The sequence below is a fragment of the Neodiprion fabricii genome, chromosome 1 (genome assembly GCF_021155785.1).
Source record: "Neodiprion fabricii isolate iyNeoFabr1 chromosome 1, iyNeoFabr1.1, whole genome shotgun sequence".
Taxonomy (NCBI): domain Eukaryota; kingdom Metazoa; phylum Arthropoda; class Insecta; order Hymenoptera; family Diprionidae; genus Neodiprion; species Neodiprion fabricii.
Window position 1 is genome coordinate 11,533,413 of NC_060239.1, and position 15,301 is coordinate 11,548,713.

Sequence of the window (15,301 nt, forward strand, 5' to 3'; positions counted from 1 at the left end):
ATTGCTTGAATTTTTTACATAATAGACGTTAGAATTTGGAAAATAATTTGTAGCGGGGAAAGTGTTTTTCAGTAACACGTGGTACGGACGACGGTTTACTCATAGCGTGAAACATTCAATGCCAACTGAGTTAAGAGCAAGTTTCATCTTCTTTTTTCACGCAATCTTTGAAATCGAAATTGCCGGGCGTGGAGACTTGATTATATTCGTCTATGTGGTAAGATCAGAGAATAAACGGTTGAATCGAGAGGAATGACAATTTTTTTTTTTCAATTTGAAATATGATACTATAATATTGCTACGAAGAACTGATTGGATTATTGCAATACGTACGTTCATAATTCGGGTAACACTGAACAAGAAATGAAAATTTATTAATTTTATACAGTCGTTTTTATTAGCGATAAATAAACTTACATATCTTTACAGTAACAATGTACGTCGTAACTCTCTGAAAATATATAATATCTATCATAATTTGTAGATAATATAATAATATCTGTTTATGTTACGATAAATTCATTCGACACTTAAAAAGATAAACAGAAAACGTAACCGTATCTCAAACAATCGCAATCAATGCTCGATATATGTATATACTATATAATTATCTCTTAATTGAATTTATCTTCCAACAAAATGTTTCAATGACTGTGACTGCTGTGATTTCACACGTTGCGTTTCACCGAAGAGAGATTTTCATTTTACAAATAAATAAATTCAGGAAAAAACGAAAAAACTTTCAACCCAAGTGTGATAAAATGTCAATAAGGCTCTCATTGCGAGATCCTCGCGCGTGTAAATTTTACAATATAGGTATAATATCTACAAATACGTGTGTGTGTGCGTGTGTGTGTGTGTGTGTGTGTGTGGAATGAGTCGAGTTTATCAAAGTTTTATCGTTTTCTCCAACATCATAACGTGTTCCACCTAATTATGAAATTTTGAAGACAATTACCAACGTTGTCTAATTGTAATATTAAGAAAGCGATCAAATACTAATTTGACACATGAAACGCGACTGCAACGATTAACAACACGCTAGTAGAGAATAAAAGGTGACGTACGAATGATAGTAGAATAACAATATATGATGATAAAGATTTGAGGTGAAAAAAAAAAAAAAAAAAAACCACTCTCGATTAAGTCGGCGTTTACGTAACGTAACGAGTGAAGCGATTGCATCTGAATAACAAATTTAATTTCGCATTATCGTGTATTGAATACATAATATTAATTAAAACTTACAATTTGTTTGTCATATACATCTGCCTATCAATATGGCTGCCGCGTAACTCAATATACATATTAATTAATTAATGACTCTCAGCCTCAAGCTGGCACCACATCGTTGTAGAAATAAAAATACGTGCGAGGTGTGATGTATAAACGCCTCGCGTTTCGTCTTTATAACGACTGAACTTATTTTACATAACGTTCTATTATACAGTTCTCCGTCGATGTGCAGCCAGCCTCGGTTTTAATTTTCGTATAATATATAGGTTTAAGGTATGCAGATTGACAATCGTATTTGGATAAATCTTAGTACTGTTACGTTATATAGTATGCCGCGGTTCGGGTGTAACAATTCACGTTACACCGGTAGAAATAATTGTTAGACTGTGTGATTCTTTGATTCGATAAAATGATTTGCTTTTAACTGCCTTGAAAATACTTTGCTTGACGTGAGAAAGTTCTTTACTTTTTTTACATCTAACAACTAGCAAACAATTTCAAGTTGAGAATAGTTTGATCAGTTTAATGAAATACTTTGCTTAAACCGTGTCGAGGAAATAGGTTCACAGCGTCATTGAATTACATTGTTTTATAAAATGTATAGAAGATTTTTCAATTTGCATAAATATGCTAAATGATAGACGTAATGACAACTTTTTTTTATCTCAAGCAAAGTTTTTTCAAATCAAATGAAAATTATTTCATTGAATCAGAGATTCATAATCTAAGAAGTATTTCTCTTCGTGTATTTATATAATCCTATTACATACTACACTGAATATAATATTTTTTCACTAGTAGTTTCCATATTGTTAAATGTATTAGGTGTATTTATTCGAATTTTCAAAGCTACAGATAAGTTATATATAATATGTAAGGGTTTATAGGTAACTGTTACAGTATAAATTTTGTTCACGAATTTAGATATCATCGTCGAATATATTAACAATAATGTTTATAATACATTGCATTTATATCTGTTTGTGTCTTTGTGTATGTATGTATATAGTTTTATATTTATATAATTAAATAAATTGGTAAAAATCTATACATACATAATACATCGTGATGCGTATCTTGTATTCTAAATTCGTGAAAAATTTTGAACGTCACATTAATTTCTTAATTGTAATTCATATAACCGTGGGTAAAACGTACAACCAGCAGTAGCTGATGCAACTTTTATCGGCAGTGAGATGATATTTCTTGACCGCAAGAAATATCAAATCACTTTCCATATCTATTGTACCCAATATAATATATCAAAGCCAGCAAACTGCAATAAAGGGACGTGGGTAAAATTCCCAATAAATAATAACTACATAGCATTAACAGCTATGAATCGTGTGTTTATGAACGCTATTTATTACCGTTACCAGTTACGTGCAAAGCAGCAGTTATAACTGCGAATTAATTTGAGTTTTAACTCAAGACGCCCTCTAAGTTCGAGATGGCTCATTTAAAAATTGTCTTAGATCTTTTTCTTGCCACCGGAACGCTTCTGTCGCGTATATATATATATAAGTGTTTATGTCGTTCGAATTAATGGAATATCTTCAACTCATCGAATTGGTCCTGCCCCAATAAAAATCCAATTTCCGGTGGTGATATACTTACAGTTTAAAACCTGTCATCATTTTTTCCTCTGCTTGATCCCGAATAATAGAGGCGTTACATGAGCACGATGGTTCCAATTTTCTGTTTCTTTTTTTTTTTTTTGTTTTTCATCTCTTGCGTGTTTCATTTTTTTGTTTTAGAATTCTTATTATCTTTTTCTTTTGTTTTATTTATTTATTTTTTTTTTTTATGGCCTATGTAAGCAGGTCAAATTTGTTTCTTTTCTTTCAAATAATTTCCGTACGAATTTCGGGAACTTTGATTTAAAGTTGTAACTCACTTAATAATTTATAAAGTATAAAACGCCCTTAGATACGACATTTATAATTATGCATACCTATTGTATTATATACATGTAATAATTTAAATTTCAAAAGACATCGTCTTAGCCTTTTTTTTCACAATACAAACTCACAGCAAATTATCATAGGCAATCGCATGTACCTTAGTACCATTACTTCCGAAACGGTATAAAAAAAAAGTAGGATAATTAATATTCAAGCGCGCATAAAAAAAAAAAGCAAAAACATCACCATTTCAACAATTTAACAATTTCTGTCATTTCTCGTGTGTATACCTACATGTATAACTATGAGTACATAATAGCAGGCGCATTTTCACGCCGGTAGAAAATATCAAAAAATGACCTCGTCGAAACTTCATGTATTACAGGTATATATTGCCTTAATAATGTTAAAAAGACGTATGTGAAGTGTATAAGCATTGGAGATACATGATCTCCTTAGCATTTGTATTATATGTTATTATTTGTCATATTCATATTCGATGGTATACCACGGCTCACTTTGAGCGTTATTATTTAAGGAGATCCAGTTCCAAAAAACAACAATTCTTTGAAAAAAGCATTTTGTTTGTCGACACGTATAACTTTGATCGATCGAGTTGGACTTGCAGTTGTTATTTAATGATTGTATAACACGTGTTCTTTTACGAAAATGTGTCAATTAATTTCTTAGGATTTATCGACAAATCTCCTAAATTCAATAAAAATAGTTTAATGTAATCAATTAACAACAGCTACACGAAACCTAGTTTTACCATCTTGCGGACACTAAATCCCCTCAAATAAATACAAACGTCATAAGTATCTCGTACTTGTCGGTATATATACGAGTATATATATATATATCGTTATTTTGTAAAAATTGATAATCTCCGACACATAGCAGTTGCCAATGGGTGAACTGTTAACGTATAAAAATTAATCTTACAATCATAATCAATTACAAAATTCGAAGCATTCTCTTCAACGAGACTGTACAGCATAATCACTTTCTGATTCAGGCGGAGTAAATATGTTTTAAATTATGTTGAGTTCGATTTTGTGTGGTACATAATTAATATAGTATACATACGTACATATACACTACGTATATGTACTGCGTAATATGTATATACTTAGTTGTATTGTCGTTTAATTGTAGGTAATATTGTGTTTGATTATTCACCATGAACAGTAAGTCAATAGTTTATTTGAACACGATCATTTCTTTCAATCCATATACTTTTTGTAAACAGGTAATCACTACATTACGATATAATCGTCACACTAAAAAAGAAGAGAAAAACATTCGCGCTGCCAACGTTGATTTCGAACCGCGGTTAATTCAGTTAAATATTTACTTTAAATTCAGAAGTACCGTTAATCAATCAATTATTAGATTGAAAAATTTAGAGAAAAAAAAACAGATATTTTTATCCGTTTTTATTTGCACGCCGGAACACACCAAGCCAAGTGATTTACATTGTACGTAATAGTACAAAGACCTCTTCACCCTTTCAATCTTTCATTGTCGCTCTGCATTTAATCGTCAACGATAATGTTACCTTCATTATTTTAACTAATTATAATATTATGCTAATTAACGAACGTAAAACATATATGTATTATACGTTTTAATTTTAAAAATGTAGGACGAATCTTAGTACCTGTTGTACGTAATCGTAGGTACCAATCGTCTGAAAAGACAAGTTTAAAGGCAAGAATGAAATTGGGATCACGAAAAGGCCCTTCCAAGTGCAACTCTCTTCCCAATGAAAGAATTGTTCATTTACGTGCAGAATAGATGCAATTTTTATCCTCTGCGTAAAGCGCGAAAGAAGCTTTAAAGAAGCTTCTTCTTCTCCTTTCCCACTTCCCAATGATAATCTTCCCTCGCGTCATCATTAGTATGGTGTTAATTAGACTTTAAATCTACATACATCTCAGCATTCGACGCAGCTGACCTACTGTGCAGCCTGACCATCACGCCCAACGGGTGGCTTTGTCGTTCGTGCAAGATGTTTCCTGAACTTACCAGACAGATTCCGAGCAGTAAACCGATTCGCCTTTCTGGTCGTATTTCACGTGCGCTAGACTACCGGCTCCTCTTCGGTCTCGCTGTCGTTTAATGGCTGAGACGCGCTACTCGCCGAGGCTGTGAAAGAGTTTGTTCTTGGTCTTCGATGCCTCTTCTGTTGGTTTGTTTCCTCGGTAAAACCTCGGGCAACGATCAGTGGCTGGAGGGCTGATCGCAGAGACCAATATAATCGCGGGTAAACTTGTTCTTGCTGCGCTATTATCTGCTTATTACGCTCCAGCTTCTGCGAAAGAAACACGATTGTTGTTTGTAGGACTTGCGAGGCTCAATTATTGGACACAAAGATGACACAGGGGCAGCTCGTTTGGCTTGTGAAAACTTCACCAGACGGACAGAATATTTCAACAACCAGTTTCGAGTTCCAATTACGTTTCATGTCAAGATTGGTTACGTTAAGAAATATCTGTCACTTTAGCGCTTTTTTTCGTGTACTCAAGAACGTTCGTCAAGCGAAATAAAACTGTCAGTTTACCTGGTCATTTGTCGATTTTCAATTTTGGGCTTCGTTCGACGAAAAAAGTAGCATTCTATAGATATGCATTTTACGAATCGATAAGCCAAATGACAGGGATCTTACAAAATGGAAAGCTAGACTTACCTTTGGAGCGTCTTCGCAAGTTTCGCACGTTTCTTGTACGACAGGGAGTTTCTTGCATTCTGCAAACTGTCTCAAAGCCTTTTCCCGGACGTATACGAACGGCCGAATAACCCTGAGGTCACGCTCTCGGATGTAATAATGTGCTTTCATGGTGCGGAGTTTACCGTTGTGAAATACGGACATGAGGAATCCCTCCGTAAGGTCGTCGAGGTGCTGCCCGAGCGCCAGGACATTGTACGAGTGCTCTTTAGCGACGGTGTACAAGCGGTTCCTCTTCGTTCTGCTGCAGAAGCTGCACGCCGACCTTCCAATCTCTTCCTCAAGAGCGGGTTGCTCTTCGTAAAAATACGGTACGTCCAGCGCCTTGAGGTACGTCATTAGCTGAAGGGGGTCGTAGGCTTTGCTGTCAACAGTTGCCGCCCCTATCTCGAAGTTGACACCCTTGGACCTGACGTAGAACTGGTACTGGTGCAGAGTGTGCAACAGGGACAGGGAGTCCTTGCCACCGGATAAGCAGATCATAACCTTGTCTCCGTCCCTGATCATGTCAAATTCTTGCATCGCCTCTACCGAAGGTTTCCAGATGTTTTTTGGGGGACACAGCCACTGCAGATTTCCATCCTCCGAGGGTTTGTCCGGATTCAGTCTTTCCTCTTCCTCAAGACCCGAGCACTCGGAAACGATCTCCTCGTCCTCGGAAAGATCATTGACCCGTTTTTGCTTCGCGTTTTTCCCGTTTATTCGCAGTCTCCTACATCCGTTAGAGTTTGACTCGGCGCTACTGCTTCTCCGAAGTTCGGACTCAGTTGACTTGTCGTTTTCATGGAAGGACAGGTTGATTCCACTGTCCTGAGAACTGACAGAGTTTATCGCCGAGTAGATCTTCGGCAGTGTTTTTAAGTCTATTTCGACCCCACTACGGTCCTCGTCGTCAGTTTTACCGCCAGCATCCTGCTTGATGACGTAGATCACAGTCTCGTCTGACGAACACTCGCTCGACATTTTACTCTCCTGAGAAAGTTCACTCAGCTTACCAATCGTTCCGGCCTTCGGTAAAACTCTTTCGGGTGAACCACATCCATTCGATGATTTGTCAGAGGATGAGGTGTCGGGTGAGAACCTGTGAAGACCGTCGACAGCGTTCACCATACACCTGATCTCCGATTTCACTTCGCTTGCCATTTCCTTTGAAAACTCCATGAGATACTCAGCAATATCGCTCGCCGAGAAGGAATCGTGCTTTTCCTCGCAATGGTTGAGGCTATGGATCCGCGAGTGGTGCTGGGGCGTGTTTTCCGTTGTGTTAGTTTCCGACAGTACGTCGTCGACCTGAGATATCACCTCGCGTATTTCCGATTTTATTTCCGTTGCTAATTCCTTCGTAACTTCCTTCAAATAAGCGTGAAGATCTTCCGAACTCTGCGAAAGGTTAGAGACCGGTGAGGACCTACCAACCCTCATGTCACAGTTACTGTAGGAGTTAGCGTTGGTCAAGGAGTGGGTCGGACTCCCATTCTCATACTCTAATGAGTTCAATTCCGTTTGACTACTGCAGCTGCAGTGTCGGTGTCTCGAGGTATTTATACCCAGACTAGCCATCGTCTGGGGACTCAATATCGGGGGAGAAGTACCCGAACTTCCCAAAGAGTTGCATCGCGCTCTACCCGTGTTACTCTGGTCACCAGCGATTAGCTGAGCAACCACAGGCGTTCCCAAAATTGCCGGAGTCACGGCCTCGCCGACTGCGAATCTCACGGGCATCGGGGAGCTTGGACAAGTCGACGGAGACCTTTGTTCACCCGAGGACGTCGCGTATTCCGGAAGGGACAGCTGCGCCATAAGTGGAGGCGACACGGTGTTCCTCAAGTGTGAGGACAGAGTTTGCCCGAAGGAATACTTTTTGGGATCAGGAACTGGTGGGATCGGCCTGGTCAATACTGGGAGGCTGTGATGTCTCGGAGAATTCGATGTTATCGGGGCGTTCCCGGTCCTGGGAATGTCGCTGTTCAATCTGCGAATCCCGTTTGCTAAAAGCAAAGAGTGGTTTGGTATATCAAAGGCGCTGTATCTGAGTCTGTATGTGACCGGATTGAAGGGAACGTCCTGCTTGACGTTTTGCGAATTGCCGAGAAGAAGGTCCTGTGCTTCGTTCGGCAGGATGAACCATCGAAGTGCTTTGCCTTGTTCGGTGAAGACGACGCTTTGGTCAATTTGCAGAGGATATCTCTGAGCCATTTTCCTCGCTCTGTTGAAGATGTTTCTCGCTGTTTGAAGGCAATCGCTGTAACTCTGAGGAAATACACCGGGTCCAGACACGCGTCGCTCGGATGTGATCATCTTTCCGTCTGTATACCTTATCGAACCCAGCCATTTGCGGTCTTTGAATACGCTGTTTGTATGGTGGCGCCATTCGCCTGTGTCCGGATTCAGAACATACTGAGGCAAAAGCTTCCATCCTTCCGTCGCAACCATTTTCAGCGCTTCGAGGACGAAAGCAACCTCGGTTTCCGACATGAAGAAGGGAAACGACAGACGGGCGAATCCTGGTCGGAGCATCTCCACGCTTGATTCTTCATTGCAGCCACTTGAATAACAAAAACAGAATATGTTGTAACAAGAGAAGAAGTGAGTAAAATGATAGAGTAAGTTACAAATCGTGCATTATTACCAACGAGTAAACGAGACTCACTTTTGCTGCAGAATGGCCTCGTATTCTTTGGCTAACTTTTCGTCAATTCCCATCAACTCGTGAGCATAACGTCCCGTGCAGGCGCAGCCGCCTCTTGCCTGGACTCCGAAAACGTCGTTGAGAACGGCGCAAACAAAGTTATGATGGAGAAACGTGCCTCGGGGATGACGGACCATGAACGAGAAGATTGAAAGTCGTTTGACGTTGTGTGAACTGCTACCGAGAAGTATGAGCTCTGGTATTGTGCGCACGTGTGCCAAAACTTGTCTGCAAAAAGAAAAAAGATTTTTTCCTTATAGTATGCATATAACTACGTACGGTTTAGTTGGAAGAGAAAGTCATCCCAATGTTCAGTAGAGAAGTCAGGATAACTGTCTTAATTTTCTACAGTAGCCAAGTGACATGGAAGAAATTCTTGGTACGTTCGAAAAAATAATCCTCCACTCTTTTTCGTTTTAAATGTCGCCCATATGCGAGTGCCGTCATGTTATGTTGCGTATATTTTCATCCTTAACATCGGTTTATTTGAAGACTTCGCTCCGTGATGCTATGCCGCTCAGGTAAAGAACCGCTCTGATGGCCGCCTGTACGAGATCCCCTTTTGGCAGGGACACAATTTTTATTTATGGAACTCGACGAAGTGTGGACGTTGGTGTGTGGAAAAAGTAAAGTCTTTGCACCTTTTTTGGGTCACGTTGGATTCGTAGCTTTTACAACGGATTTTGCTGACGATGAGTAGTGTGACACCTGATACGATTCAACCACGGCTATTTCAATTGCGTTCGCCGCGTTTGAATGTACCTACCTCCAGAAATACGTCGGAAGTAATCTTTCATCGTTTGAAAATTGACGCACATTGTAAGCTGAGAAAAATGAGTAAGCAACATGAATGAGTCTCCCCGGAGTGCATGTAGCAGTCGGATTTTCGCCGACGGAATTATACGCGTCGCAAAATGATCCCCAACGTAAATCATCAGAGATTTTCAGCGACGTATCACAAGTAACAAGCGATCCAAAATATAATTTCTAGCATTAAGGTGTACCTAACTATATTGGCCAGATTCCAAACCTACGAAAACCAGTTTGGAATCCCGGTCGCCGTGATATTTTTTACGGCTCCATTTATTCGCGCGACTTGTAAGAATTTCAGAGATGCTATGATCATTAATTGCAATTTATACAGTGCCCGGTATTCTAGTGGAGCGATATTACCGTTCGGCGCTAGCGAGGTCGTATTATCTACCACAAGCGGCGAAGCACTGTATCTCGTTTATTGCTTTCCACTTTTCATTTCACGGGCAATTCCCCGGAGTGAACCTTTAAGCTGAACGAAGACATATAAAGATGCAATAAGCTTAAAAAAAAAGTACCGATAGAGTTAACTTCTATTGAAAATATAAAACGCAAAAATACTCACTTGGTGATTTTATCCTGACGAGCCATGATTGCTTGTGGTGTAACATTTTCTTTCAGCTGAATGGCGAGTCCGCATCTAATGGTCTCCACCACAGCGGCAGTTCCGCTCTCCTCGCGCAGCTCGGGATCTTGCAAATATCTATGCGAATCCCTCATGTCTTCGAGGCTAGACTCAGTCTTGAGAAGCGTTCTCTTTGTCACCAGGACTCCCGGTGTTTGAGCGCCGCCGATGAATTTGTGACCGGTGAATATGATAGCATCTTTGTGGACCGTGTTCTCACCGACTCCGGGCAGGTGAGGATTCATGTCCATTTGTACGTACGGAGCTGTAGGACAAGAAATGTCAGGGGATAATTTTTATTACTGAGTCGTTGCAGGGGAGTCTCGCCATGAAGACTTTGCATAGAGCTTTACGAAAGGCTAAATCCGCACTGGTAGTAAAAGTTGATTAGATCCGCCTCCGAGTAAGAGTTAAATCCTCTTCAGAATCCCCAGATGATCACTGCACAGAAAGTTCGTTTCCATGATTGAATTCTTAAGAGATGTCCAGCTCTTTCTCTGGCTTTATTCGAGACTGAATTACCGAAGGGGCCAGCTTTTCACAGGTGGAAACTCATTTTCAGAGCAATTACGGTTCCTGGGAGATTCGCGGCGAATATTTCGAACTTGAAAAACACCTCGTACTAACCTGCCGATGTGTAATCCCAGATACTGATTGCACCATGCTGATGAAGAAGAAGAGTCGTCGCCACGTCATCGGCAAGAACGCCGGTGATGCAACTGGCAGCACTAAAACACCCGACAAGTTGAGCTCCAGTGAGACGTTCCTTAGCTAGTTGCCGGTCCAGGTCATTCAGGTCCAGGAAGCCTTCCTTGGTCTCGGCAATTCTTATTATCTGAAAAACGAAATCAAGAATGTAAGTTTATGGCAAGTCATTGCTATGACTGGCCGTAATTATTGTACCTACAGGTTTTCCCACTCAAGATCAAACGACGGTAGAAACCCCGCGATTATCCGATACAACAGGTTACCATGAACTTATCGAGTAACAGACCAGCATTGTTCAAGCTTAACTTACGGCGGGTGTTCGCCGATTTCATTTCATCTCGCAATGCAGGATTAGTCCTTCGACAATTACACGAGTGGAATTTCTGTGGTTAGTTAGATAGAAAGTACAATAAAACGAAAGGATTCGACTTCAAATTACTAGTCACGTGATGGAGTGGTTATTTTTAGCACTCCGGGCTGATTAGGCTTTATCACGACGCTATATTGACCCTCGAACTTGCCTTTTTCTTTATATATCTTGCGATGAGCCTGCACAAGCGTGTTCGATAGGCCACTGGCATGCTGATTGAGTAAAAATCACTTACGATACCGTGGAAACCATCAACTAAATTTTGTTAAAATTTTCTCGTTCCTGATATGAGAACGGTATACGTATGTGCATAGTTAAAGTTTACAGAAGCTATAGTTGTCTGCCGATGTACGTGTTTTTAATAATAATAACGGTATCGCGTTGGCAGTGATCACATCCAATAGCTGCAATATCTCGAGAGATACCCCCGTGAACCATTAAAGTGTTTGTGAAAGTCAACAATAAGTTCGTGTTACGTCTATATTCTATCTTACATATCGTCATAAATCATAATGGTAAAAAAAAAAGAATTCAGCATGCTATAATAATATGTCGGAATCATTCCGTGAAGAGCAGCGGGTTTTCTCCTAATCAACGGCTGTGAGGCCAACGTACCAGAGTCACGGTTCACGATGATCGGGAGTGACTATATATATATATATATATATATATCTGCCAGCGAGTAATCGACTTTATGTCGGTCACCGAGTAGTGGAATTCAAATGGCATGAGCTGAGCGATAGCTTCCCTGAACCTGTTTGCTGACGATAACTGGTGCAAAGCTTGCGGATCGAACTGTACGCTTAAAAGATAACGACGTTTACAACCCAATGCTCACTTCCCATTTGTAAATATGGCAATCTAATACTTTTCTTCACATGGATGCACAGAGCTGCTGCCACTTGAATATTAGTCGACGTTTTGGATAAACATCGAACCAGTGTGTTCTAAATGGTCAGATAAGTTTGACTTGATAGGGCTGAAAGAATCGAGATTTCCATTCTGCAATCCTAAGACATACATAATTTATCTTCCCAATTTCTGTATTAAACTTGGCAACACGAACACAGATGATAATCGAAAGATTAGAGACTGAACAGGTTTCGGTGCACATATTCAAAGTCAACGATTAGCACTGTTACTTGCAACCTATTATCAAACAACGATTTCATGGTAAAATTTCAATCGAAACGAGTCACGGTGCTGCCGCTGAAGTAAACCGAACTGTGTTTGACTTTTCATAAAGTACAAATAATAAATTGCCAACCAGTAATATCGATGTGCAAACCATAGACTTAAGGTTGTATTGAAGGTGTTCGTTTTCTGATAAGTTACGAAATAATAAATTTGTCATATCGAAAGATGCAGTCTGTTTACACGATGAATAAAATGACGCTGAAGAGCTGAATCGGGACATAGACGTCTGCATACCTTGACTCCGTGATCTCTCCAAGGTCGCAGGTTAGCATGGTGTTCGAAAGGGCCAACGAAGACAACGGTGGGCTTATTCATATCCAGATGCCGAAGCAATGCGCGTAGGGCGCCAGCGGTTCCATGACCCGTGAAAAGGACAGCGTCCTGTTCACTAGCACCGACAGCATGCCTCACAATATCTCGGGCCTCGTGCCTGCAAAGAAAATAATCATTTTCTAGTCATCTTCTTCAAACTTATTCCGTTATGTTGAGTATTTAACCACATTTACTTAAATTACTCGAATCTTCGCGTACGGATATTATGGATAGATTTTTAGATTGCGCTACACGAGAGAACAGTGGGACCTGTCTTCTCCAATTGTAGTGCACCGTCAAAACATATTGCAAAGCTTTATAAAGCGGTCCTTCTGAAAAAAAGTGCGTTTCGGAATGTTTCATGTATCCAATATCATGACTGGGATGAAAGACCGTAATTCTTCAGAATTTCACCAACACCTTCATATCATTTTTGCCAGGAAGAATTTCTTCGTTGCAAGTAAATTTTTATACCTAAAGGTGCAATGCAATTTATATCGGATACATATACTATAGCCGATACGTCAAAAAAATATTATAAAAAAATTGTGAAACTAACGTTAGTAGACAGAAATGTAAGTATATCCAACCGTACCAAAGGCGGGAGTTGCAGCAAATTGGGTTAGATATAAACAATAGTTATGATATTTTTAAGGTCGCTGATTGAAAATGTCATCCCGGAATTTCAAAGAATGCAATACAGCTGTCAGAAATATAAGAGCGCCGCTAATTCTATGTTTGAAACGATGATCGAATTCTCACAAAATTGTTTTTATGATCCTCTGACTCGCTCCAGATCTCTCTTATGTACACTACAATCCGATACGGCAGACTTGAAGTCACGTACGAGGATTGAGGTCAAAAAACAAATAAAAAATTTGTAAATCAATTAATTTTCATAAGGTTTTACTGCTTTTTATTCTCGACATTAGATCTGTCGGTTCCAAATTCGTATCTTCAAGGTCAGGTTACGTATCAGTGACCAAAAATTATCCAGCCATAGGAATCCTGTTACGAAGGAGTAAATCGATGCCTGCATATCCGTCTCCAGTCTCGAGCATCACGACTTCAGGGTGGCGATAATTTTGCTCAAATAAAATTCCCGACTTTTCCCTGACTTTTCCCGCGAAAAAAATTTGAATTCCCTGACATTTTATCCACGAAACTTAGGTAATGTCGGGCAGCTTTTATGACCGAAAGCTCCAGAAAATGTGCACCTTGAATATATAAATTTGGATCCAAAAAACACATAGTATTGCTTCGTTGCCTAAAAATAATTATAAATCCAACAATGTCATATCCGAAAATGAGCTTAACTCAATTTACAAAGCATAGCTGAAGTTTCAAAAACGATTTACAAGAGAATTACGTTGTTCCGACATTCCCTGACAATTCTCGGTTATCCATGTCTGTTCGTCACCTTGGACTCTACCACGCATGTGATATCTTCGTGACACAAATCGCGCACAATGAATTATTACTGTGCATGAAAAGTTGCTTCCCAACACGCGTACGGCTAAGGCGGTGTACCTTCGGGTGCGTAAATCGACCTGATTTACCGGTTCTTCTTCGCTGTTCCGGCATTTGAAGGCCCTTCTTTGTTTGGGGGTTAGAGCTGCGCCAAGCGGTGGTTGAAGTGAGGGATATTGATCCTCGGGAGGGAGTTGGCTGCCACCCCCGGCGCCATAAACTCAAGCCAACTCGACCGACTCTTGGTTCATACACGCCCTACATGTATATACGTGCATACGTGTATACGTATATATAATACATGTATAAATATATTCGTGGCTCTGTCGCCCTCTAGGTGCCAGTTTGCTGGGGGTGAATCCCAGCGGCGCTACCTGTGCCTCTTGTTTAATATTCATATAATGACGTGGAAGTGGTTCGTGACGAGCCGCGGAGCACGAGCTTACAGGTAAGCTTTCGTCAAACTGCTCGCTCGCTTTCGACAACTCAACGATTGTGTTCGATTGGTTAACGAGGGGACGATAATTGAGTATTCGAATCAAATTTTTTTTATTTCATATTCTTGTAGATTGGAAAAAAATATTTTGGACGTGTTTTTTATTTTTTCGATTGAATCAAAATTGCCATTAATATAACAGATTGAAAGCTATAACATCGTGACGTCACCCATTTTAAGATATATCTATATATATATGTATTAAAATCAGTGAAATTCAATCACCTATAACATGAAAAATTATCATTTTTAACGAAAAACAAAAAATACTTCCTCTTTATTTTGGCTTGCACTGCATTATGCACCCCTAAAAATGGAAAAAAAAAACTTCATTCAAATGCTCAATTGGCCAACTGAACAATTATTCAGCAGGCATTCCGTCTATTCATGGATGAATGATTTTTAATATTTACTCCAGTTCTCGATAAATCACACGTGCGCTGTATGATATATTTATTTATTATGTTTATTATGATATTTTATTTATTTGATATATATTTTGTGACGGAAGCGTTTTTCTTTCTTTTTTTTTGTCGCTCCCATTTTAATTCTCAGAACGTGGTACCAATTACCATCGAACACTTTTGGGCGTTCAAAGATCTATTTCTGGTTCGTCGGATACTCTGCAGCACTTGAAATACCAGAATTTTCCTATCTACGATTTCGCACGTTTCAAAATGTCCCGATCCTAGCCAGATCTAGACGTCGAGCTGATATTTTTTACTGACATAAAACGACTGGATATTCCAT

General features: G+C 39.6%; 1 protein-coding gene across 2 annotated transcripts in view; it reads right to left on the reverse strand.

Moving 5' to 3' along the window:
* Positions 1 to 374: 374 nt before the first annotated feature.
* The window catches only part of LOC124185734, a 110,572-nt gene continuing 95,645 nt past the window's right edge, over positions 375 to 15,301 (reverse strand). For both annotated transcript variants that reach the window (XM_046576840.1, XM_046576925.1), the window contains exons 3-8: positions 12,508 to 12,703; positions 10,626 to 10,833; positions 9,939 to 10,263; positions 8,522 to 8,788; positions 5,833 to 8,416; positions 375 to 5,457 (exon numbers count right to left, since the gene is read on the reverse strand). In XM_046576840.1, the coding sequence (XP_046432796.1) occupies positions 5,227 to 5,457; positions 5,833 to 8,416; positions 8,522 to 8,788; positions 9,939 to 10,263; positions 10,626 to 10,833; positions 12,508 to 12,703 (3,811 nt within the window). In that variant the 3' untranslated portion in view covers positions 375 to 5,226. The remainder of the gene's footprint in view (positions 5,458 to 5,832; positions 8,417 to 8,521; positions 8,789 to 9,938; positions 10,264 to 10,625; positions 10,834 to 12,507; positions 12,704 to 15,301) is intronic.